Source organism: Equus quagga, chromosome 14, assembly GCF_021613505.1.
Source record: "Equus quagga isolate Etosha38 chromosome 14, UCLA_HA_Equagga_1.0, whole genome shotgun sequence".
NCBI lineage: Eukaryota > Metazoa > Chordata > Mammalia > Perissodactyla > Equidae > Equus > Equus quagga.
In genome coordinates, this window is record NC_060280.1 from 24,734,412 (window position 1) to 24,759,637 (window position 25,226).

Genomic DNA, 25,226 nt, shown 5'->3' on the forward strand with positions numbered 1-25,226 from the left:
ACTGGCTGAACAACAAATTTTCACAACTCTTCACCAAATGCCCAAGACATTCATAATTTCAACCCTTTTAAGTTCTAATCTATGCCTCATCATCAGCCTTCATGTCGTTGCAAGATAGTGGTGGTTGGAACCTTGAGATGTAAATTGCATACTAGATGGAGGGGGGAGAATGAGGTATACGAGCAAAGAAAAGAAAGAAGTGAAGGTTCAAATTGAGCACGAACAGTAGAGTCTTTCTGAGAGAGCTGCCCAACAGTATCAGAGACACAAATGCCCATCTTCCAGACTATACTTTGTCCAAACTCCACACACGGTGGTGACTACCCACTCTTGACCGATAGTCTCATTTCATTGGGAGAAGCAAGAGATGGGCGCCAGAGATGAAGAATAAAAGACCACACAAAGAAGAAACAGCACAGACTTGTTTCTGGCTCATCTGTGATTGCCAGAAAGCTCCCAGACACCATGGTGCATTTTATTGCAGAGGAGATGGCTGCTGTTGCTTGCCTGAGTGCCAAGGTGAACATGGAGGCAGTCTGAGGTGAAATCCTGGGAAGGTAGCCGCTGGAACCCAGGGCAGGGGGCAAAAACAAAAGAAAGAAGTGTTGCTGAAAGAGGGATTGGTCAGGTTTCTTATATACTCACAGGTTTCTTACATACTGACTTCCCATCTGGTCTGTAATTGTGATAATCTCATAGGTTCCTGGTCATCTACTCGTTGACTCAGAGTTTCTTTGACAATTTTGGCAGCTTATCCTCTCACTCTGCAATAATGGGCAACCCCAGGATTAAGGCTCATGGCAAGAAGGAGCTAACCTCCTTTGGAAGTGGTGTTAAGCACATGGATGACCCCAAGGGCACCTTTGCTCAGCTGAGTGAGCTGCACTGTGGCAAGCTGCATGTGGATCCTGAGAACTTCAGACGGAGTTCTAGGTGAGCTTGTGCTTTGTTCTTTCACCCTAGGTTTCCGTACCATGGTTACTTTTGATAATAAAGGCAGTTACCTATTGTGAAGTAGGGGTTAGCTGTGGGATATATTTTGGTGATGGGATTGATTTTGAGAATTTTATTGTTGTAAATGCCATAGCTAAGATTATACAGAACATAAATCAAGGGTAGTGAAAGGCCACTTGCATTTGATATTTCTGAAAAACATCTTGTGAAGAGTGTCGGCTGAAACTGAGCTAAGTGGCCCGGGGAATGTTAAGTTTGGGGAGAGAGAAGAACATCTTGCCTTTGGTAACTAAAAATTTCTGTGAAAATTGATGCACACCTTGTGGCATAATTCTGGAATTTAGAACAAGACCAACCAGGACAAAGTAAGGACAAGTTTTTAAAGAGGATTTTTTCCCCTGAGCAATGATAACGTGCCCTTTTACACATCATGCAGGGTTCTTTTTCACATGAGCGTTCAGGAAAATTGTATGCATGTAATGACTGGGATATATACTATTCCACAAGGCCCTGGTCATATTATGGTCTTACGTTTGGAAAAGATAAACAGAAAACAATCCATAACAATGTTCTGGGGTCATGAGTTGGTAGGGCAAAGAAGAGAACAGAATACGATAGGAGAGACAGGGCTTGGTGTCATATTAAGGTTAATATCAAGCCCATAATGATATCCTTTTGCAGACATGTGGCCCTGAACATTGCTCAAACTTTGATCAGGAAGAAAATGTGCCTTATATCTCTTTGCTCAGGCCAGCTTGAGGCCCTTTGTTCACCATATTCTGTTTACTGTTTATCCCTACTCTCTCTCCAGCTCCTAGGCAACATGATATTGATTGTCTTGGCAATCCACTTCAGCAAGGAATTTATCCCACAAATGCAGGCTGCCTGGGAGAAGCTGACCACAGGTGTAGCTAATGCTCTGGCCCCCCGCAAGTACCACTGAGTTCCCTGCCCAACTATGCTGGTGCCTATTGGAGGGCCCTGTGTCCTAAAAGTCCCTCAAGATGGAGGGACAGTCCCCTGCCTCCGGACTTAACTTCTAAATGATAAAAATAAGATTAACTCTGTTCTTTAGGAAATGTTCTTGTCTTGTTACCTCTGCCTTCATCTTTTGTGTCTACTCAAAAGAAAGAAAGAACACCATGGGCACTGAGGGCTTTGGAGAAGGGGTGTATGAACAGGACAAAAAAGAGATTCTTGTGAGATTGAATAAGACAATGCAAAGCTTGTGAGTAGCTTCAACAGGGTCAGTGCAACCATGTCTTTGAAGAAATTCTGAGAATGGAGGGACTCATGACAGCTGTAAGAGCCTTGTTGATGGTGAGGTAGGATATGTTGACTCAAAGTATGGGTTCTATATAGATTTTTATCTGTATAAACTAAGGGTAGAGCTCAGTTTGAGGTTATAGTTAATTTTATTTAATGTAAGAAACAGTTTTTGATCAGCTATACTGGGGTGAAATGGCTTTCCCAGATTACAAGTCGTGGACGCTTGCCTGGCCTTTCCCCAGTGTTGTCAATTGCACTAATGGGGAGCCATCTCTAAGATATATGAAACCACTTCCTTGATTTGAATCTGAGCATCACATGGTGACTCTATGACCAGAGATATATTACTAAATACCTTAAGCCCTCATTCCCATAGCCCGTTTGTCAAAGATCATTTTGTGAGAAGTAAATAAATTAATACATGTAAGATCTTTACTACACCACCTGGAACACAATAAGCTCTCTTCTCCCTCTCTAAATATAGATAATTTATTTTCCAAATAATTTCTGTCTTTTAATGGTAGTATTTATATTTTCTATATACTGTACCTATATACATGTATACACGTACTCCTAATGATAGTGTTTTCATTTTATATTTAGGTATAAGTATAGCTATCATTATTGAAACCAATTTAGCTTTATTGGCAATAAAAGGACATTTTGTGAGGAAACGTCAAATTCAAAGCCTGAATTTCAGGAATCAGCATACCAGATCCAGATGGAAAAGAAGAGACCAGTCCTTTAAAAACAGAAGAATGGTATCACCAATTTGGAAAGCAGTTGGAGAGACCAGGTTATAAAGGGAAGGATGTTAGTGTTATATGCAATAGGAACAAGTCAAAATTATTGTACAGGAGAAGGAACATGAATAAAGAATTTTAGGAAAACTGACACGTGTTGGTGCATAACTGGTCTGAGAAGATAGAGTCTAGCCTTGGGTATGGGACCAGGAGCTTGCTGTGATTATAAAGAAGAGATTGGGTAAAGGACTAGACTTTGACAAGAGCAGTGAGACTAAGCTTTTAAAAAATCTTTAGAAAAGGACAGTTAGGGCAAAGATTCAGCAAGACTTGTAAACTGATTGATAGTTAGTGAGGAAGTCACAGATGGTAGCCAGGTTTTTTCTCTGCTGAGTAAGAAGAAGGAAATCTATTGACAGAGTAAAAAATGCCTAGACGTCCCAGCGTTGGAGCTGGAAATGAGGACAGCCACTTTTGTGGCAATCATTTCAAACTCCAGGGCATTTAAGAAGTCTCTGGAATACTCGAATTAACTCAAGAAATAGTTGATAAGTTTTAAGAAGACTTCATCTCACTTCTATGCCCATTCCACTGATCTTAAGAACTAAAATGTTTTCCTCAGAATCTTTCCCATATGTGTCCACCACAAAGAGTTCTAATATTACATTCTTGGATGGGAGCACATAGGACAATGACTGCTACAATTCAACAGTGTCTGGAGTTTCTTTAACATTTTCATGAGTCACTCAATGATTACTAACTCACTAGGCAGAATAAATAGGAGTTACTTGTGTACAATTAGCATCCATTCACTCACCCACTTAACATACATTAATAGAGCTCCTCCTGTAAGCAATTATGGTGTCCAACGTCTTCAAATCCCGTATTTGTCCTATTCCCTGCTTATTTTGGACATCAATCTATTTTCTAAATTAAAAGAAAGCAAGATGCCTTCTTTGCCTGTGTTATTTATTACTCTTTTCACACCTGAGCAATCTCTTACCTCCATATACCTTTCTTTTATGCTACCCTCATGGGTTAGCTGTAGACATCTTAGACACACACAGGCCTTCAGGCCTAGGGTATTTAATATTTGCATAGGATTTAATATTTATCAATAGTCTATAAAGCCACTTGAGAAAAAGTGTTTAGTAATGAACAAGATATTCTTGCAATATTCATCTAGACAAGAGTACAAATGGAGTATAAATGGTTTCATTATCATGATTAAAATTCTCTAATAGCTTCTCGCTTCTCACCTCTGAAATGATCTTAAAGAGACTAAGCAGGTGCTACTTCTTTAACATCATCTCTGGCCATTCTCTTCTTTACTATTTACATATCAACCTGATTAACATACTATTTATCTCTCTAACATACTAAGTATACATATGTATATGTACGTGTTGTGTGTGTGTGTGTGTAAATATGTGTGCTTTCCTGCCTTAGAGTATTACATTTGCTATTCCAACTTTCAGAAACTTTTTTCTTAATATCTTCCCATAGCAGACATCTTCATGTCATTATGGCTCCAGTTCAAATATTACCCCCTTAAAGAGATCATTGCTTACATAGTTGTGTCCCGCACACATCAAGATATTTATTTTCTTCATACCAAATAATAATACATGAAATTATTTTGCTGATTGATTTACTTATTATTTCTATGTATCTCTTACACTATAGAATATAGTCCCCTGTGAGAGGCTTCCTTTTCTGAATTGTTTATCTTAAATCACCAGTACATAGAACAATTGATGCTTTATAGTAACTCAATATATTTGTTGAAAGAATATTTGAAAACATCTTATTTGACTTTTGTGAGGAATCAACTTTATAGGTGAGAATTTAGACAATGTCAAAAGGAGGGCCATGAGAAGAATGGAAGTGCGGAAGAACTTCTGACAAGGAGGGATAAGCCTCTGCAAAACGTTGCCTTGAAAGCAAAGAGAAAAGCAGTTGTTACATGGGTAACTTCTTAACCTGCATTTTTATTTGATCTGCAAGTATCTAATCTCAGGGGCAAATTATCAAATCAGATTTCTGAAACTTCAGAACTCCTGATCAGATAACATCTGAGATCATGCATCACTCTTAGAGGAAAAAAAAAGTATGAATCTGACTCTCTTACATTGGAAGTGTGTCCTGTCAAAAACTGTAGTGAATTAGAGATAAAGTTATCTATGGTGCAGTGATGGCCCAGCTGCGACAGTGTGTAGACAATTAGTAAAAGAATATAGAACCTCTGCCCCTTTAGAGTTGTTTTTCAAGCACCCAAGAGAAAGCAAAGGAAATGCCTCCTGATGTTAGTTCTTGGACTAAGACCAGCTGAAAAGCGAACCCAGCATTTATCAGACATACCTCTTTCAAGTCCACACTACCCACCAGGAGCTTTCTACCATTGTCTTCACTAAGATGGAAGTGCTACACCACGCCAAAACCCTGGGGCACCAGGCAGAACACACACTGGCGCAGTGGGAAATACTCATAGCCTGTGGTAGACACAAATGCAGAGGTAAACAACTTTTTCCAGACAAGCAGACATGGTTTGCTTTACAAAGGCACATAGATAATGAGACAACTGTCCAGTCTCCTATATTTTATTGCCTAATACTACTCTATTCCTGTGCTTAAACTGATTTTTTTTATGGGATTCATTTCTCCCAGGTTATTGTGAACCAAAGGGATCATGGGCAAAATTTGACCCACAGAGAAGTCTATTCACAGATCAGTTTATCACTTCTCCATGGAAATCACTCCTAACTGAATGAGACCTATTTGGAATCTATCATAGTTTCTGTAGTGGTAACCAAGAAACCCTCAATCTCTGGATTTTCCAGATTCCTACCCTTGGATCAGCTTAAATCTAAAAGCACATCTGGAGATAGTGACAAGAATTGTAAGGAAGGTTGGCAAAAAGTACTAGCTTCCCATGGTGTGGTGGAGAGGGAGAGTAGCTAAAAAACAGAGAGAATAGGGAAATTTTGCATAATTGAGTTGAACAGGGAAATGGTATAAAAACACATATTCATCAAGGGGTCTCCAAGACACTATCACAGACGCAAATTACTATAGTAACAGTTCTCTGTCTAAATACCACAACAGTATTCAGAGTCCAGCCTTGATCAATAGCCTCACAAAATCAGGCAAAGCAAGGGGTCAGTGACTCAGTGATAACGAAAAAAAGACCACACACTCCAGCAGCAGGAAATACCTATTTTTGACACATCTGGGATTACCAGCAAGCTCCCAGAGCAGACACCATAGTTCACATTAAAGCTGAAGAGAAGGATATAATCACAAGCCTGTGGGGCAAAGAGAATATGGGAGAGGTTGGAGACTAGGCCCTGAACAGATACGTTCTTGGGGCCAGGGCAGAGGAAGAAGGGAAGGAAGATGACCCCGGCAGTAGTCCAGGTCAGTTCTCAGGTCCTGTGATGAGCTCTAACTTCATATCTGCTATAATCCCATCACATGGTCTCTATTCTAGGATACACCGGTTCTTTGACAACTTTAGTAACATTCCTTTGCCTCTGCTATCATGAGAAACTCCCAGTGAAGTTTCATGGCAAGAAGATGTTGACTTTCTTAGGAAAAGCTGTAAGGAACCTGAATGATCTCAACGGCACCTTTGTCCAACTGAGTGAGCTGCACTTTGAAATGCTGCAAGTAGATCTTGAGAACTTCAGGGTGAAACCAGAAGACACTCATCCCCTCTTACTTTTAGCATTAGGACAACTTAGACAACTGAGCACTGATCTGACTATAACCAAGGACAGCTGTGGGAGGTGAAGTATTTGAAAACACTTGAGTTGGGAGGAAAGCAACTCTAGAGCACTGAACTAAGATCAAGTGGTAATGTATTAGGGCCTAAGGAGTGCTTCTAGAAGTCTAGAGAAACTTGTTTGCACTCTACTGGCTTTCAGAAGAGACTTATACAGAAGTGAGGAAAAATGTCTTGTGGTAATTGTCATTGTAGGGAAGAAAGTTTGCCTTTACTTTTTATTTTTCACTTTTTCCTTCCTGGAGGCATAGAAAAAATGGTGAAGGAGATATATCTATGCAGGCATATGTTGGCTCTGTATAAAGAAGGGACCTAGAGTTCAAAATATATTGCTAAGGCTATTTATATATTGGCTGGGAATTTCTACAAACTTGCTTCTAGTGACCTATTTCAAACTTACCTCCTAAAAATCCAGAAGTGGGGAAAAGTGTCTCTGAGGAAGAGAAACAGCTAGACTATGTGGCCTGGAAGGGATATGGAAAGAAAGCTATGAGGTTTTGTTTTTCGGGACATAAAATATGGTGTTGGTGGTAGGAAGAAAATAGAAAGAGTGAAATCATGACTAAGCATTACTCCAGCAAGGGGAACAAATTAGCAGTGTTTAGTGACTAGACAAGACTCCAGACTTTGAGGAAAGTTGACCTCAGCTTGATTCTAAATAGGAGTTGGGTGGCCAGACACCTGGAGGCCAGTCTGGAGCTCTCTGCTCATTGTACAAATCTATTATCTGTTTCCAGCTCTACAGCTTCTGAAAAATATATTAATGATTGTCTTGACAAATCATTTTGAGATGAAATTCACTCACCAGGTTAGACTGCCTGGCAGAAGATGGTGACTGGATTGGCTAATATCCTGGCCCACAAGTATCACTGAAGCCCTTGCTCACAGTGTAGAGTCACCAGGAACAGATTTATTTTTCAATTAATAATAATATCAATAATAATAATAATAATAATGTTCTGTTAAGAATTCTTCTATAATTGTCTTCAGTTCTACTTTTCTCATGTGCTATTAAGTACGTGAGAACCCCAGGGATTTTATGTTGGACTGCGTGTGTGTGAGCTTCTAATTCAATTTTTGTATGAAGTACAGATTTTGACAAGAAAATAAAACAACAGTGCAATAAAAGGAATATACAACTGGGGCATTCAATTTAGTTGAACATATACTTGGGAGTTCTTCAAGTTAAATTCAAAGACATGGGAGAGTTCTGGTGGGAGACAGAAGGTGTCATGGGACATGAACTCCTCGGAAACAGAAAATTATGTGGGCCTGAGTGAAGGCTTCAGTGAAGGCAAAGGATTTGGATGGAGGTAGAGTACCAATATAGGGATTCTACAGAGGGAAATCAACCCATATCTTAAGAAGTAAGGTCCAGGTAGGGATTGTAATTCCATTCTACTTATAAGAATACATCTTCTAAAAGCAGCTGGTTTGTCACAAGCCCTTGTGAGGATAGATTAAGAACAGGAGGGTTTGGAGGGCAGAGCAAGGGATAGCTCCTTTCAAAGTCAACTCTGAAGAACTGATTCCGGACTTTACTAAAGAGCTTTATGCTTTAAACAATGAGAGCTGCCTAGGAATGTTTAAATAATTGCACACAGTCGAGAGAGACAATGCCTAAGTGTGCAGATTAGCTACGGCATTTCAAGGAAGAGAGATCATTGTAAACTGAACCAGAAGAGGCTCAGAAGCCAGCCCAGAGCAACGGAGTAGCACTGTGAGATCAAAAGGAGAAGGAAAGAAATTGCATTGAGTAGCTGGGGAGGAGAGATCGTAAGAGTTTCTGTATGACTGGAAGTTCATACTGGTTTATAGGCAAGAGTGTAATGTGATGGAAAGGAAAGTAAGGAAGATTAGCCTGGCTGTGGTGCTGAGCAGATTAGCGATCATGCTAATGTGAGGTGTACAAATCCCTGCTGGTTTCTCATGCCTTAGAATAAAACACTCACTCTACTCTCATGTACCCAAATAAGAACTGGGCCCATCTCTCCAACTCTGCTTCCTCCTATTCTCTTAACATATTTTCTCCAACCTTGTAATGCCTTTCTCTAAACGAAATTCCAAGTTTATTTTTTGTCTCTTTTTCCTTTCTCTGCAGAGTCAGAGTTTTGCACTTGTCTTTCCTACTTCTAGGAACTTGTTTCTACAAACTACTTTTGCCTGGCTCCATCTTGTTATTAAGGTCCCACTTCAAATGTAACTTTCTTCAGGATATCTCTCTTTATATTATTTTTCTGTAGTCACTTGCTACCATATCATCAGATGCATTTTCTTCCTGTCATATGACACCATCTGAAATTCTTATTCATTAATTTTTTAATTATTGGTGTTGGTCTCCTTTTTCCACCAGAATGTGAGCATCATGAGACTAGATAGGCTGTTTTGTTCATCCAAGATGCCCAGCGTTTAAAACAATGCATGGCATGAGTGGCCTCAATAAATATATCTTTTCAATATGTGATGAATTAATGGAAAACTGTTAGATATCTGTTATGATGATCTAGCATTGATGTGATAATCATCCAGATGCCAGTGGGAGGAGTGTGCATGGAAATAAATTGGAAGTGTGGAACAGCCATGAGCAAGAAAGAATCAAAAAGTCTTGGGAAATGATTGTCTACAGAGGGTGAGAGAAAAGCCGGCATTAGAGGTAGCTGCCAGAATCACTCTCTGGTTTGCTGGAAAGATGGGGGGCTATTCGCCAACATTCAGAGTTGCAAACGTCCCTGAGTCAGAGAGATTGCAGTGTGCTCACACCCTGTTGAATGTGTGCATTAGGGCCATTAGAGAGCATGAGCCCTGAGCCATCCCCTCAGGCCAGCACCACAACTGAGTGTAACTGGGATTCCTAGCTGTGCTCAAAGTTTCCTCTCCTTTCTTTTATTTCGTTGACCTCTTCTCTTGAAGCAAATCCTTTTGGGACTGATTCAAACTCTTGTCTTTATATTTCTGTACCAAAGTGCTCACATCAACCAAGTTTGGGACTGAGAGTTCGCAGATAGTTGAGTCTGTCATGGTAAACTAGCTTCCGGCAGCTTCACAATTGTTATCTGAGTTTTACATTTAAGTCTTTTCCAAGCTGAATACATAAAATTCTCTCGTTATATCAAATGGACAGAAAGGATTTCTTTTCTAATAACAGAAATTCAGCTCTATAATATTGGATTGAACTCTTTAAATTTTAGAGTTCCTCTGTAAATATACATGGGGATTATTTGTTAAACTCTATATATACCTTTGTTTTGAAAATGGATATCTGGGAGAAAGAAACAAAACAGCTTCCTGGAGCTCAAAATGCAGGAACAATACACTCTGAGAGAAAAATATAAAAGAAAGCATTCCCTCTCCCATTGGAAGTGTGTGCTGTCTAGTCCCGTACATGCTTGTTTGAAATGCGTGAGACTAAAGTGACTTAGGTCACAGCAGCAATAGTGTGTGCAGTACTGTTAGTGCAGATTGCCTGATTAGACCTGAGGAAAAATTGAACACAGCAAGGAGTGTGCTTCCAGCATACTCTTCATTGAACCCAAGAACGGCTATTTTCCCCAATACTTAATTGTGTATTCTTTGACACAAATGAGTAGATACTTGGTATTGGCCAGAGACTCTTGTCCATATAGTCAGAGTGAAAATAATTTGATTAGACATGTGCATGTATTATCAACAGAACCCAACAATAATGAAGCAATGCTCAATTCTTCTCTAAATTACTCATTTCTTACCTATATTGTTTCCAAACTGATGCTAGATTGAGGTCTTTTTTTCCATTTACAAGAACTATAAAATCATGAGCCCAATCTGAACTTTAGAAAAATTGGTAGCAAAGAGCTGTGGCTTCTTCTATACCCAGGTGAACAACAAAATGATGTCGTGTAAGCACCTGACACAATGCCCAATAGATTTATAATTCTTACCTCTTCTAATTCTAGTTATGTCTCATGGTCAATGTACAGGTCACTTCACGGGTAGCTGTGGTGGGGAGGTTGAGAGATGAATTGCATAATAGATGGTAAGGGAGAGGACAGCAGAATCCCCCTGATAAAGATATCCATTCCTATCAGAGACACAAATGTCCATCTTGCTGACCCTCCCTTGTCAAGACCCCACCCCTGCTGGTGACAACCCAACCTTGACCAATAGTCTTATTTCATTTGGAGAAGAGAGGACTTTCCGGCCAGAGAAGAGGAATAAAAGAGCACAGAAAGAAGAGGCAGCACAGACTTGTTTCTGGCTCATCTGTGATCACCAGAAAGCTCCCAGACACCATGGTGCATTTTACTGCAGAGGAGAAGACTGCTATTGCTAGCTTGTGGGCCAAAGTGGATGTGGAGGCAGCCGGAGGCGAGATCCTGGGAAGGTAGGCACTGGAGGCCTGGGCAGGGGGAAAAAAGTGTTCCTGAAAGAGGGATTGGTCAGGTTTCTTACATATGCTGACTTCCTGTCTGGTCTGTGACTATGATTATTTCATAGGCTCCTAATTGTCTACCCTTGGACCCAGAGGTTCTTTGACAATTTTGGCAACTTATCCTCTGATTCTGCAATAATGGGCAACCCCAGGGTCAAGGCTCATGGCAGGAAAGTGCTGATCTCCTTTGGAAATGCTATTAAGCACATGGATGACCTCAAGGGCACCTTTGCTCAGCTGAGTGAGCTGCACTGTGACAAGCTTCATGTGGATCCTGAGAACTTCAGGGTAAGTTCTGGGCCAGCTTGTGCTTTGTTCTTTCATTATAGATACTTTTGCTTTGGATATCTTTGGAGACATAGACACTTAAGTCTTGTCCTATACAGGTATTTTGGGGAGGTAACATTTTAGAGAAGGGCTTGATTTGGCTATTTAGGTTGTTCCAAAGATCACGGTAGGTAAGCCCATGTAGAGTCATTACTATGACCAGTGCGGACCACTGGCTTTCAGATATTTCTAAAAAGATACATGTTGTGAAGAGCATTAGCTGAAATTGAGCTAAATATTTTTGGCTTCGAGAATACAAATTGAGCCAGGGAGAAGGACACCTTGCCTTTGGAAATTGAAATTTTCCATAAGAATTAATGAATATATTTCTGCACAGTTCCTGAGTTTAGAACCAGAATTAAGCAGGGCAAAGTAAGAGCAATTTTTTCAATAGATGCCTGTGGCTCCCCCAAACCCCGCCCCTTAGCAGTGATTAAATGTTCTTGTGTACACGGCACAGGATTCTTTGTCATACGACTGTCCAAACAATTTGAATGTATGTAACATCTGGGTACTTAGACTACATATATTAAGGTTCCTTGTAGTACTATAATCCTACTTTTAAAAAAGAAAAAGGGTCTCCAAAGGAGAGAAGAAATACATAGCAATGTTCTGGGGTCATGAGTTGACAGGATAAATGAGAGAAGGGGAGAACACAGTGGGAGGCACAGGGCTGAGAGTCATATAGAAGCCAATGACAAGGCATAATGGAGCTCTTTTGTGGGAGCATGACCCTGAAGTTGTTCAAACTCTTATTAGGAAGGAAATAAGTGTCATATCTTTTTGCTGCAAGGTCAGTTTGAGGCCTTCTTTTCACCATGTGCTGTTTTCTTTTTTATCCCTACTCTTTCCCCAGCTCCTAGGCAACATGATACCGATTGTCTTGGCGATCCACTTCAGCAATGAATTTACCCCACAGATGCAGGCTGCCTGGGAGAAGCTGACCATGGGTGTGGCTAATGCTCTGGCCCACAAGTATCACTGAGTTGCCTGTCCAACTTTCTTGGTGCCTACTGGAGGGCCCAGTGTTCCAAGAGTCCATCCCCTGAAGGCTGGGGGACAGTGCCTTGCCTCCAGACTTAACTTCTATATGATACAAATAAAGTAAAAAATTTGTTCTATAAGAACTAGCCTTGTCTTCTCTGTCTTTTCCTTTATATTGATTGAGCTAAAAGAAAGCACTCAGATTGGAATAGGAGTATCAGGGATTGGGAGTTTGGGGTGAGTAGAGAAGAGACTCTTGCAAGATTCTGTAATATAAGAGTGGCTTCCATAAAGTAGTTACTCCTTAGGAGAGAGAGTAGATCTTCAGGTGGACAAGGTCTCTAGAAAAAGGGAGGGAATGGAGGTACTCTTGAGACATACAAGAAGACTATTGATACTGAATAGGGGCATGGTAGGAGTCAGAGTATGGGACCTGGATAAGCTGTTATTTCTATAAACTCAGAATAGAGCTCTTTTTTGGGTTATAGTTCACTTCTATTTAATATAAGAAACATATTTTTATCAGCTATAATGCAATAAAGATGACCCAGAGACCCAGTCCAAGGTCATGCTCTAAACTTTTCTCTCACGTCTTCAATGGTATTAATGGAAGCGCCCTCCCTAAGGCAAAGAAACTGACTGCCTTGGTTTGAATCTGTACTTCACCGGCTAGCTCTGCGGCATGGAGCATATTTCTAATTACATTAAGACTTTGGAGATAAAGTGCCGTTTATGTGGGAAAATGACAAATTCAGGAATCAGTAAGCCAAGTGAAAGCAACAAAAGAGAAATTTGCCCTTTAAGAGCAGTGGGGTGGTATAAAACTAGAGAATCTTCTAAAGAGACCAGAAAAAGCAGGAAAACAAGATATTGTTACAACAAAAAGAACCAGTGAATTTCTTGAGAGACATAATGAACATAATGAACAGGGAATTTTAGGGAAATTGTGGCTATAGAACTGACAAGACAGGGTCTAACTTGGATATAGCCATGGAGGTTTGCCACGATTGTAGTGAAGTGATGGGCAAAGAACTGAACTTGTCAGGAGCAATGAAACTAAGAATAAATTAAGCAAGGAACCATTGAGACAAAGATACTTTAGGACTTGTAACATAGTGAAGCAGAGAGTAGAGAAGTCACAGATGATAGCCAGCTTCCTTGTCTGGTGAGTAAAAAGTTGGAAATCTATCAACAGAACAGAACAGGCCTACAGGTCTCTTGTTTGAAGCAGGCAAGGAGCACAGCCACTTTTGTGGTAATCACTTCAAATTCTTGTACCTAAGTCCCTGGGATAGAAGCTAAAGGCCAGGGCTTTGGGATTAACAGATAAAGATCAAATTACAGCCCCATCCCTTTGAAAAGTTTAGTTAATGTTTTTCACAATTAATTTTCTCCCTTGTAAAATGGGATAATGATTCCTATCTCACAAATGTTTCAAGGTTTCAAGGAGATATTTGTAAAGTGTGTTGTCTGTCATTCTTGAAAAGGTCGAGGTCGTGGTTTATGCAATGCACTAGGATCTGTTCCTCTGTGCTCTGATACACTGTGTATTCTTTACCTGATTCTATTCTTTCTGAGTTCCTGATCCATGTATCTAAATTTTTGCTTAATATCCCATTTTGGATTGCCCAAGAGTGCATCGAATACAACATGTCCAACACTAAACTCCTGTTCTTTTCCTAACTTGGCCCTCTTCCTGTGTTCCCCATCTCAGTGACTACACATCACCCAGTGCTCAAGCCAGAAAAGAGATATGGTGTTTTTAGTGCTGCCCTACTCCAATGTCATTCTATTTGTCTCTCATATGTCTGCTATAAAGTTCATTTATACACTGAAGTCAGAATAATTTTTGAAAAATACAAATTAAATCATGCCACTTCCTTCCTTGAATTTTTTGATAGTTTTTCTTGGCTCTCAGGTTAAAGAATAATAAGCTTCCTACATATAACACTCTCCTTGTGACCTGAATCTAAGTCACACTGTCCATCTTTCTATATATGAATCATGTAGCTTGAATTATTGTCTCTGGTTGCTTTTAATCAACATTACATTGTACAATTCATCTGTATTGCTGTATGTAAAGCAGTAATTTATTCTTTTCCTTACTTTGTTGTATTTAATTCTTTTACTTTACCATAATTTACCTATTCCACTAAATGAGGAACTGTTAAGTTGCTACAAGTTTGTGATTCGTATGCATATTGATGTTTCAAGCATTCCTCTATACGTCTTTGCACACACACAAGTATGCCTTTCTTTATATCCAGAAGTATAACTGCTAGCTCATAGGTTTTTCATATAATCTGCTTTAGTAGATACCAACAAATATTTGCCAAAGCAATTATGCTATTTTATACTCTCACCAGCAGAGTATGAGAGTTTTGTTGAACTATATCCTTGTCAAATTTTGGAGTTGTCAATCTCTCCTCTCCTCTTCTTTATATTCTTTTCCCTCTTCCTTCCCTTCCATTCCATTCTCTCCCCTTCTGTCAATCCCTTCCTCCCTCTCTCTCTCCCTCCTTTACTTCCTTTCTTCCTTCTAGCTATGCTTGTGGGTATACATGTGTATGTCATTTTAGCACTATTTTGTATTGAGAAAAGAGTGAAATTCCTTTTGAATCTTCTTTCCAGGATGTAACTTCACTTTTTTCCAGAGGACATAGCTGTGGAAATTTCTGCTCTTGCATTTTCCCAGAAACCCTGTCAGACAATCTGGCTGAGGAATGTAAATCTTCCTTGTAATTCCACCTCATTCGTTATTTAGTCATGTCATAGTTTTAAACAATTATGTTATAGGTATCAGATATTTTTCTATATCTCTCGTTGAATTATTCCCATTATAATCCATGTTCCCCAAAACTATTTTAGTAGCTGATAAAGAGACAATACTAATTATTTTTCATTCTTTTAGTGAACAGTTATTTCAATGAAGGAAGGGAGAAAAGGAATTTTATGACCAGAAATATTTACCCAAAGAAGAAGAAAGTTAAAACTATGTGAAAATATTTATCTATTCCAACCATTTATAAATACCTCTAGAGGCAAAGAGAAGCTCCATATAAAATCAACTTGATAAAATTTCTGCTTTCTAGGTCTAGTTTTCTTAACTATAAAGTGAAAGAATTGGATAAGTTAAACTCTAAGGTACATTCCACTATATCAGACTAAAACATCTATGCATAAATGAGAGTAGGAGCATATTTATAGAAGGAACTGCTAAAGGAAATGAGATCAAGAGACAAGTAGAGTGAAAGCAGAGTTTCTGAGTCAAGACACATGAGATCTAGAACAGCCAATCTCAGGACCAGCTGAAGGCAACTAAGGAAAGAGGATGTATCTTATATTCTCACAAATCAATGAATTTCTGTTATTTCCTTGGATAATATACTCCCCAGAGAAGGGAGGACAGAAGCCAGGGGTGGGCATAAAAGGAACAACAGCGCCAGCGACTGCCTACATTTGCTTCTGATGCAACCATGTTCTCCAGCAACCACAAAACCAGACACCATGGTGCAACTGAGTGGTGAGGAGAAGACAGCCGTCCTGGCCCTGTGGGGCAAGGTGAACGAGGAAGAAATTGGTGGTGAAGCCCTGGGCAGGGTGGTATCCAGGTTATAAGCAACTTATGGAGAGCAGTAGAAGCTGGGCATGTAGAGATAAAGCAGTCCCCTGGGTTTCTTACAGGCACTGACTCCCTCTGTCTCTTATGCTGTTCTCACCTCTTAGGCTGCTGATTGTCTATCCATGGACTCAGAGGTTCTTTGACTCCTTTGGGCATCTGACCACTTCTGCTGCTGTTACGGGCAACCCCAGGGTGAAGGCCCATGGTAAGAAGGTGCTACACTCCTTTGGTGAGGGCGTGCATCATCTTGACAACCTCAAGGACACCTTTGCTCAGCTGAGCGAGTTGCACTGTGACAAGCTGCACTTGGATCCTGAGAACTTCATCGTGAATCTAGGAGATGTTCTCCATTTTTCTACTCACTTTCTAGTCTTTTGCTGGTTATTTTACCTACATTTTCTTACTCCACATTCCTTTTTACTTTTGTGTATGTCACCATTTGATGCTTTTCAAAATTTATGCAGTTTTATATATTTTTTTCAATATTCCATATCATTTCCCTTCTCACAACCTTCCTTGTTTTTATCAAGCTCTTTCTTTAATGTCTTTTCTTTTACCTCTCTCTCTTTTTTACCCCTAACTTCCTTTTCCTTACTCAGTACCGAATGTATGCATACCAGCTCTCATCTGCTACTTCTATGCTTGGAAAAACCCTTCTGTGTCTCCATATGGGGATTGGAAAGGCTCCTCAAAGAAGAAAGCCACAAGATGTTGTTCTAGGGTTATAGGTCACTTCAAAATTGAAGGATAATTGGAAAATTATAGAGTCAAGATCCAATGGAAAGGAAAGTGGATGAAATACCAAAAGTAGGGAAATGGGGCAGCAGTTGTTGCTAAAAGACAGCCCATCCTCACACTAATTAATCCATTAATTAACATATATAATATATAAATATGTTATGTGTATATCTAATTATCCATCGATCTATCATCTAGCTATCTATATGTAATACATACATATATGTTTACTCCTTTATGCTCGTGGGGACAGCCTGAGGATCAGTTTGGGCTAGAGCATGGGCAGAAGAAAATGATCATTGGTTCAGTTTCTCAGAAACCAAGCTTGATTTCTCTGTTAATCATGTGTATATGTCTATCTACCTCTCCCCCACAGCTCCTGGGGAACATGCTGGATGTTGTGCTGGCTCACCACTTTGGCAAGGAATTCATCCCTGAGTTGCAGGCTTCCTATCAGAAGGCACTGTCTGGTGGGGCCCATGCCCTGGCTCACAAGTACCATTGAGATCCTGATCTGCTTCCTGGTGACCACAGGAAGACCCTATTTCCCTAGCCTAATTTCTGGATTTAGGGAAATAATGCCCTCCCTCAAGGGTATGGCTTCTGCCTAATAAAGAACTTTCATCTCAAATTCCTGATTCATTTAATTAATTAATTAATTATTCTTTTTTTCTCTGGGGGTATGGGAAAGTCCCTGAGGATCTACAGATAGGAAGTTTTTGTGTCTTATACCAAGATGTCAAGGGAAATGAGAAAAGGAAGGGGATGACACACAGTCACAATACTTCTACCACCAAAACATAGGAATTGTTAAGAAGGTTGGAAATATAGAGAGGATACCAGTATTACAGGGGCTCTATGGGAGACCACAAAACTAGGACGTAGTTTTTGAGTGAATTCTCTGATCCATTTCCAACAACTACTCAAAAAATGATGTTCTTAATTAGAGATATTATGATTGCTCAAGACACTGTTGTGTTTCCTTTTTCTTGCTTCCTGGCCTGCATATTGTAGCCAGGAATACTATACTCCATCAAGTGTTCCTGCTTTAAGAAATAACCTCCCTTTCTCACTTGCCCCAAAACATCTCCCAAATTAATTGCTGACCCTCTCCCATTTCAGGCACAGTTCAGTGCTCCCATATCACTTGTGACCTCTTTTGACTTTGGCCTCAAAGAACTTTCCAATATTGCCAATATTGCCCAATGAAATCTTTCCAAACTCTCCTCCTCTACCCATTTTTCACATTTCTTTATCTGTCACACTCATGCTGTATAAACATTTTTGCCTATTTTATACTATCCTACATGACTACTGAGCATTGTAAAGTTTTCCCATAGGCAGAAAATAAATATTTATTAAATGAAATAGTCAGTGAATGAATGAGTGATTCTTCCTTGTCTTAGAAGTCCTGGGACTAGAGAACAATCTGAACAATAGTCGATTGCATAAAGTTCCTTTGGTGTTAATGCTACAATATACAACAAAGAATCATGTAGGAAAGTAAAGCACTGATCAATCATTTGCTTTCGGATGGTAGGTAGTAAAACATCTTTGAGAATTATTTTTGTCATAAGAAAAATTAGAAGGCTTTCTAAAACCTTCTAATTTGTATGCATTTCTTTAAATCTGTATCATGTTCCTGTTGATTAATTTTAGACTTACTTGACTACCTGAAGCAGAACCTGCTACTTTGTTCTGTATATATGCACTTCCATAATAACTCTGCCTGTTCTACCAGGGTGTAGACAACACATTAGAGTTTACTGTTTCACCACTAGGTTTTGAATTGCCTTAGGGCAGATGCTTTTTTATACTCATTTTTTTTTCTCCGTAGGTCATTGTACCAAGTAAGAACTGAGAAGTCTTTATATGTGAACAAGATCTTTAAGAACCATAGTCTCACAACTTAGAAGCAAAGTCACCTTAGAGAAATTTTAGGAAGATTACATTTACACTCCTGACTACAGAAAAGTCCTCCTAAGAATCAGATAATAGGAGAAGAGGAGACTTTCAGAAAATTTGAAAGAGGGTAAGAGAGATTGTGGGTTTCATAAACTGGAAAGGGGGAAATAAACTAAGCTTCTTCCTTCTAAATAGTTACGAGAAGAATAAAAATATATAAAGACTCAATGTACTCTCTTTTGTTCCTTCACCTCTAGAGCTGGCCAGTGATTCTAGAGAAGAAATTGGCCCTAAAAATCCCAATACTGGAGAACTCAAGAGAACGTCACCTGGATGGGACGTGCATCAAGCCCAAACAATTACTGCATACCAGGCACTGCTGTCGCCACATTGGGAGTGAGGAGGTCATGGGGTGGAAAGAGACTTGGCAGCTTGTTGTTATATTCTCATTCTTTGTTAGAGTAGAGCTTCTGTAAAAGTCTAGGAATGGAATTAATGCTTTAAGACTTGATTTTAATTTTACTTGATAATTTATCCAATGGTTATTTCAACTTCTTCCCTATCATGTTGCTTTATAGACTATGTTCAGTACATTTGAATGAAGATGGTGTATGTGTGTGAAAGAGAGAAAGATGGGAAGGGAAAGGAGGCAGGGAGAGAGAGAGGGGAGGAGAGGAAAGGGGAAGGGAAGAGCGAAGAAGAGAGAAATAAAATGAACAAAAGAATTGTGGGTAAGCTTCCATAATCATTTTAAAATAATTTAATTTAATTTAATATCAAGGGAATTTAGCATGATATTCTAGATTATCCATCTCTGGAGCCTCAGAGCAGTGCCCTGGAGATTTGGCTTTATGAATTAATGCCTTACACATTTGTAAAGGGTGTCTAAACTGAAGCCAAGATTCTGCCTGTAAAGATGTACGGTTTCAAATTTAACTTGGAAAAGACTGCTGCTTTACTCTCCATAAATCAGCACCATGGCCCACTTAGTGAGGTACACAAAAGCTAATTATGAGTGAAAATCTGAGCTGAATGGAGGAAATATTAATGTGGGAGTTGTTCTGTAAGAGTTAGAATATACTTGTCAAAGTTATGGCTATACTAACTTCATTGCTTTTTAGAAAGAAATATGACTTTTTTAAAAGTGAGTAAGTATCCTATTGTTAAACTGTTTTGTGTGTATGTACTTTTCTCTATAAGTTTTACTCTTTCTGGAGCATTTTTATTTTATTTAATTTTATTAATTCAATTTAATGATATTTTAATTTTGAAAGGATGTTAAACTGAAGGAACCAAGAGATTGTGCATCTGGGAGAGAAAAGTAAAAAATAACTGAGCTCGGGGCTGGCTCCGTGGCCTAGTGGTTAAGTTCGCACGCTCTGCTGTGGTGGCCCAGGATTCGGATCCTGGGCGCGGACGTGGCACGGCTCGTCAGGTCACATTGAGATGGCGTCCCACATCCCACAACTAGAAGGACCTGAAACTAAGATATACAACTATGTATGGGGGCGGGGTTGGGGAGATAAAGCAGGAAAAAAAAAAAATTTCCTAAAAAAAAAAATAACTGAGCTCAACACAGGAAGATATAAATTAAATTGTTGAAATGATCTACTTAAGGAATTTAGCATTGAACACTACAGCATGTTCAAGGGTGTCCTATTTGAGTGTAATTTTTGAAACAAATGACAAAACCACACCCCTCTGGATGAATGTCATGACTCTCTTGAAGGAAATTAATGCTCACCCTCTTAATTATACTCAGACCAGGCCCATCCTGGTATAGAACATTAGAAATTAGGTAAAGTAAACAGACTGGAACAAAGGAAAAAAGAAAACTTCTGTCTCTCTCTTGCAGACTTGTAGGGTGTTGTGTGTTTGTATGTGTGTGTGTGTGTTGAATGTTCAGAGGGGCTCGAATCATAGCAGAACAGACATCCTGGTACCTTTCACAGGGTGGAAGTAACCTCACAATGATGAAGATCGCAGTGGGTCTAAGAAGCTTTCCAGAACCTTTGAATGCTGACCTGCGTTTGAGCCTGAGGCTCTGAACATCACCACATTTATCATTATTCATTCTTCCTTATTTTATCTGGTATGTCTGAGCTTTTCATGTCTTATTACAGTTTACAGCTTTGTCCTTGCGGGGTCATGGGAAATAGAAGGAAAAGTCTGTTTCATTCTTCAGTCATGCTAAGGAGCAACAGTAAGAGAGAACAGCAGCTCCTGTCCCGAAGCCGGGATGAGGGTAGTTGCAGCAGTTGCCAATACAAAATACTGGTGCCTGGGTCATTCATGGCAAAAGAGGTTTAACAAGACTCAACAGAGGACTTCAGGGGAACAACTTCTGATCACAAGAAATGGCAGAGCAAGTCTTTAAGTAGATGCTAATTTCTGTCAATCAAAATGGCATATGTAGCCCTGACAATTTGACTCTTTGCAGGAAATTATAAATGTATTCTATACCATTTAGTAAGGTCTGGGAATTTGCCATGACACAGAGTTCCTGCAAAAGACATGTCCAAACTTCCCCAGTAGACCTGCTTTTATATACATATGCCTGCCCTCTGATATCAGGGGTGTGAAATGGGGTCTTGAAAACAGTCGGAATGTAAAATAATGATAAGGCTAATAGAGGTTTAAACTTAATAAAATGAAACTCAGACTCTAAAGGTCAAGCTAAATCTTTTTTTTTTTTTTTTAACATTTAAAACATTTGAAAGGCCTCTTTTCCTAGAAGCCAACTTGAAAAATCTTTTCCCAGAGATAGACCAATAGTAAGACCCTCTTTGCTTCAGGATTTTAAAGAAGAATGAATATAAATGGAAAATATTTAAATTCTGTCTATTTTACCCCTGTAATCTTTTAGGGGCATATAATTCTGATATAATCTCCAGGCGGCAGAAAAGAACCAAGCCTTTCCTATATGTCTGAGAATAATCAGACTAAGTTTTTTCACAAGTACTTCATGTGGCTTGTTACAAGTAAACAGGGTGAGGAATTTTTATTTATCCAGCAATGATGGAGAAAGTGTTTTGGAGAATGAAGCAGTGGAAGTGGGAATTTTATGAATTTCTTTAGAAACAGAGAAGTCCTTTTCTTCTGGTTCACATAAAAAGGTTTTTGTGGTTAACGTTTCAGACTGTTACTGCTGACAGGATGAGAGACTTCTGTTAAGTATTTGTTGCCGGTGATGGCAAGAGAGAGAGGAAGATGGTTCTAGACATCAGGGGGCTTGAGTCAGGAGAAGACTCTAGGGTAGGAGAAACACGGTAAGTAGAAAATGCATGGTCATTTACCTAGTGAAACGTAGTGGGAACTCAGGAAGGGGGATGATGCAGGAGGTGGAGATGACAGAAAGTTGGGAAAATAACTATTAGCACCCTCAGGGAAATCTGAGGTCCTATGCTGAGCTCTGAAATGCTTGCTGCTTTTGCTCTTTTCATTGCATATTTCAGTGGCAAGGAGCAGAACTCTACACCTGAAGTTAACAGAATTGATTACACAGGGGGATAAAGAGGAATGTTGGAAAAACCGTAGAGATAGAAGCGTAAATTTTAATACAGGAGGGTTTAAACAAATAAACAAAAATACCAAAAATATAGAGAGAAAATGAGATTATGAGTGATGAATTTGAGTCAAAGAAATGATTATACAAACAGCATTCTTAGTAGCCTGGGAGGAAAAAGAAATAATCTGGGACAAGACTGGAATATTTTTCCACTTTCCTATCTCTCCTTTTTAGTCACAGAGAAGCTTCTCTGTTCTCCCAGACACTTTCCCAGATCAGTCCAGGAAGAAGTAAGTTTCACATCCCTGGTTACTCTTTGAAAACATTGCTTTCTTTAGGATTACTAACAATTTGGGTTGTAACTACTTTTAACCTATATGTATTTCTTACTTCATTGAGAGATCACTCTGTTTTCCCCAAAACCTGATACAGTAATTATTTCACAGACGAGTCTTGATAGATATTTATTCTATTTTTCAGTCATCACTTATTTGGTCATATGACTAAATTAAGGAAAAAAATGTATGAATATTTGTTTTCTTACCAGGAGGATTTAATCCAAACCAAGAGAAGGAAGATATACTTAGAAGAGGGGAGGAGGTCTCATTCATGATGTCTTTGTAACTATTTTGCATATTCTGAAGACTCAGGAGGAGATCCATCCACAGACTCCTAAATTACTTACCACAGCAGGTAAATCTTTTCCATTTGCTGGACCTCAGATTCTTCATCTGTGTAATACGAAAATTGAGGATGCAATCTCTCAAAGCTTACCAGGCTGTGATTCTAAAACTACGTGCAAGTAAATTTGCTGAGGAGGACAATTATAATAGCATTTCTACGGCTGGGATGGGATCTGGAGACACCTAGAGAGAGAGCTGAGGTTCCGAAGTCAGACTTATAAGACACTTCTAGAAATGCCTAGGACAGGTATGGCTGTCATCTCTCAGGCCTCACCCTGGAGAACCACACCCTGGCTTTGGCCAATCTGCTCACAGGAGAAGGGAGGGCATAAACCAGGGTTGGGCATAAAAAGAAGAGCAGGGCCAGCTACTGCTTACACTTGCTTCTGACACAACCGTGTTCTCTAGCAACCACACAACCAGACACCATGGTGCAACTGAGTGGTGAGGAGAAGGCAGCTGTCTTGGCCCTGTGGGACAAGGTGAACGAGGAAGAAGTTGGTGGTGAAGCCCTGGGCAGGTTAGTATCCAGGATACAAGCAGCTTAAGGAGAGTCGTAGAAGCTGGGTATGTGAATATACAACCGTCTCCTGGGTTTCTGACAGGTACTGACTGCCTCTGTCTCTTGTGCTGTTTAAAACCTCTTAGGCTGCTGGTTGTCTACCCATGGACTCAGAGGTTCTTTGACTCCTTTGGGGATCTGTCCAATCCTGCTGCTGTGATGGGCAACCCCAAGGTGAAGGCCCACGGCAAGAAAGTGCTACACTCCTTTGGTGACGGCGTGCATCATCTTGACAACCTCAAGGGCACCTTTGCTCAGCTGAGTGAGCTGCACTGTGACAAGCTGCACGTGGATCCTGAGAACTTCAGGGTGAGTCTCTGTGACCCTCAATTTCTCCTTTGCCTTCCTCTTTTTGGTCAAGCTCATGTAATGAGGAGAGGACATGAAAGTCAGGCTGCAGTTCAGAATGCGAAGAGATATTGTGGTTGCATCACTGTGGACTCCGGAGGAACATTTAAGTTCTTTTATTCTCTTTGCTCAAAACCCTTGTTTCTGCTGGTTCGTTCTTGTTTTCCTCTTTTTGGTCTCTGCAATATCTTCTCATTGTATTTTTAATTAAATTTTTTGAGTGTTTAATTAAAAACAACTTTCTTCTTTGAATCTACTTTTAAAAAAAAAAAAAATTCATCTAATACTTTCTTTCCCTTGTCTCTAATTCTTTCTTTCAAAGCAAAAAGGATAACATGTATTATTGCTTCCTTTCATGGTTCTAAAGAATAACATAACAAGTTCTGGGTTAAGGCAGAAAGGGAGAGACATTTTTAAGTATAAATTCAGGTTGTTATTAGTGGATTCACATAAATAGTAACATCCAAGATTCAGCTATTTTTCTGCTTATATTCTAGGGCACAGCTTTGGATAAGATTGGAATATTCTGAGCCCAAGCTGCTTCCCTCTGCTAACCATGCCCCCTCTTTTTTCTCTTCCCCACAGCTCCTGGGCAACGTGCTGGTTGTTGTGCTGGCTCGCCACTTTGGCAAGGAATTCACCCCAGAGTTGCAGGCTGCCTTTCAAAAGGTGGTGGCTGGTGTGGCCAATGCACTGGCCCACAAATACCACTGAGCTCCCTTTCATGCTTTCTGAGAAAGGCCTCTTTGTGCCCAAAGTCCAACAATTAAACATGGGGATGTTATGAAAGCCTTTGAGATCCTGGCTTCTGCCTAATAAACAACATGTATTTTCATTGCACTGGTATATTCAATTATTTCTGCGTCTCTCACTCAGATGGGCACATGGGAGGGTAAAGCATTTAAGTCATAAAGAAATGAGTAGCTACATCAGACCAACTATATATTTCGGACTCGATAAAAAAAGAGGTTGTAAATATTTAACATATGTAGGAAACAGACACTGGTGCCTATTTTTATTTTCCCTCCAAAAAGGATTCAAATTCAGGCTTGATTTGGGGGATAGATTTTTGCTATGCTTTTATTTATTTTAAATAGCTTGCCCTATAAATATCTTCTCTCTCTTCGGTTGTCCTCATAGCCCTAAGCCGACTAAGTTCTTCTGCCTAAAGGCATCCCTGCTTCTCCAAGATTTCCTTTACATGTTTTACTGTCCCCATTGCCATCCTGCCATCACTGGTACCCTAGTTCCCTGTTACCTTATAGAGATCTGCTTGAAAGAGGAAAAGCAAGGGGAGGTAGTCTTGCTGCCTCTTCCTTGAGCCTTTCACAGTCCGCACCGGAAGGAAGGGGCTGCTAATATTGTGATAAGTATAGGACTGAGGGGAATGT

At 39.7% G+C, this 25,226-nt stretch overlaps 3 protein-coding genes and 1 pseudogene across 3 annotated transcripts; all 4 read left to right on the forward strand.

Annotated features, from left to right (window-relative positions):
- The first annotated feature begins 465 nt into the window (after positions 1-465).
- On the forward strand, positions 466-1,897 carry LOC124252538 (hemoglobin subunit epsilon-like; annotated as a pseudogene).
- Positions 1,898-11,011: 9,114 nt separating this feature from the next.
- LOC124252533 (hemoglobin subunit epsilon-4) lies at positions 11,012-12,470 on the forward strand. The gene is made up of 3 exons (XM_046686172.1): positions 11,012-11,110; positions 11,224-11,446; positions 12,342-12,470. Exons 1-3 carry the CDS (start codon positions 11,019-11,021, stop codon positions 12,468-12,470), a joined length of 444 nt encoding a protein of 147 aa, XP_046542128.1. The 5' UTR covers positions 11,012-11,018.
- Positions 12,471-15,976: 3,506 nt separating this feature from the next.
- On the forward strand, positions 15,977-17,334 carry LOC124252532 (hemoglobin subunit beta-like). Its single transcript, XM_046686170.1, has 3 exons — positions 15,977-16,080; positions 16,196-16,418; positions 17,206-17,334. Exons 1-3 carry the CDS (start codon positions 15,977-15,979, stop codon positions 17,332-17,334), a joined length of 456 nt encoding a protein of 151 aa, XP_046542126.1.
- A 5,987-nt stretch (positions 17,335-23,321) lies between these two features.
- LOC124252509 (hemoglobin subunit beta) lies at positions 23,322-24,675 on the forward strand. Its single transcript, XM_046686107.1, has 3 exons — positions 23,322-23,445; positions 23,574-23,796; positions 24,421-24,675. The coding sequence occupies exons 1-3, from the start codon at positions 23,354-23,356 to the stop codon at positions 24,547-24,549; spliced, it is 444 nt and encodes a 147-aa protein (XP_046542063.1). The 5' UTR covers positions 23,322-23,353; the 3' UTR covers positions 24,550-24,675.
- The last annotated feature ends 551 nt before the right edge of the window (positions 24,676-25,226 follow it).

Excerpts from the sequence above, each read along its gene's own strand:
- LOC124252533 (XM_046686172.1), top strand. The coding sequence starts at position 11,019 with ATGGTGCATTTTACTGCAGAGGAGAAGACTGCTATTGCTAGCTTGTGG. Across the intron at positions 11,111-11,223 it reads GGAGGCGAGATCCTGGGAAG|GCTCCTAATTGTCTACCCTT; the intron begins GTAGGCACTGGA and ends ATTATTTCATAG. Across the intron at positions 11,447-12,341 it reads TGGATCCTGAGAACTTCAGG|CTCCTAGGCAACATGATACC; the intron begins GTAAGTTCTGGG and ends CTCTTTCCCCAG.
- LOC124252532 (XM_046686170.1), top strand. The coding sequence starts at position 15,977 with ATGGTGCAACTGAGTGGTGAGGAGAAGACAGCCGTCCTGGCCCTGTGG. Across the intron at positions 16,081-16,195 it reads CTGGGCAGGGTGGTATCCAG|GCTGCTGATTGTCTATCCAT; the intron begins GTTATAAGCAAC and ends CTCACCTCTTAG. Across the intron at positions 16,419-17,205 it reads TGGATCCTGAGAACTTCATC|CTCCTGGGGAACATGCTGGA; the intron begins GTGAATCTAGGA and ends TCTCCCCCACAG.
- LOC124252509 (XM_046686107.1), top strand. The coding sequence starts at position 23,354 with ATGGTGCAACTGAGTGGTGAGGAGAAGGCAGCTGTCTTGGCCCTGTGG. Across the intron at positions 23,446-23,573 it reads GGTGGTGAAGCCCTGGGCAG|GCTGCTGGTTGTCTACCCAT; the intron begins GTTAGTATCCAG and ends AAAACCTCTTAG. Across the intron at positions 23,797-24,420 it reads TGGATCCTGAGAACTTCAGG|CTCCTGGGCAACGTGCTGGT; the intron begins GTGAGTCTCTGT and ends TCTTCCCCACAG.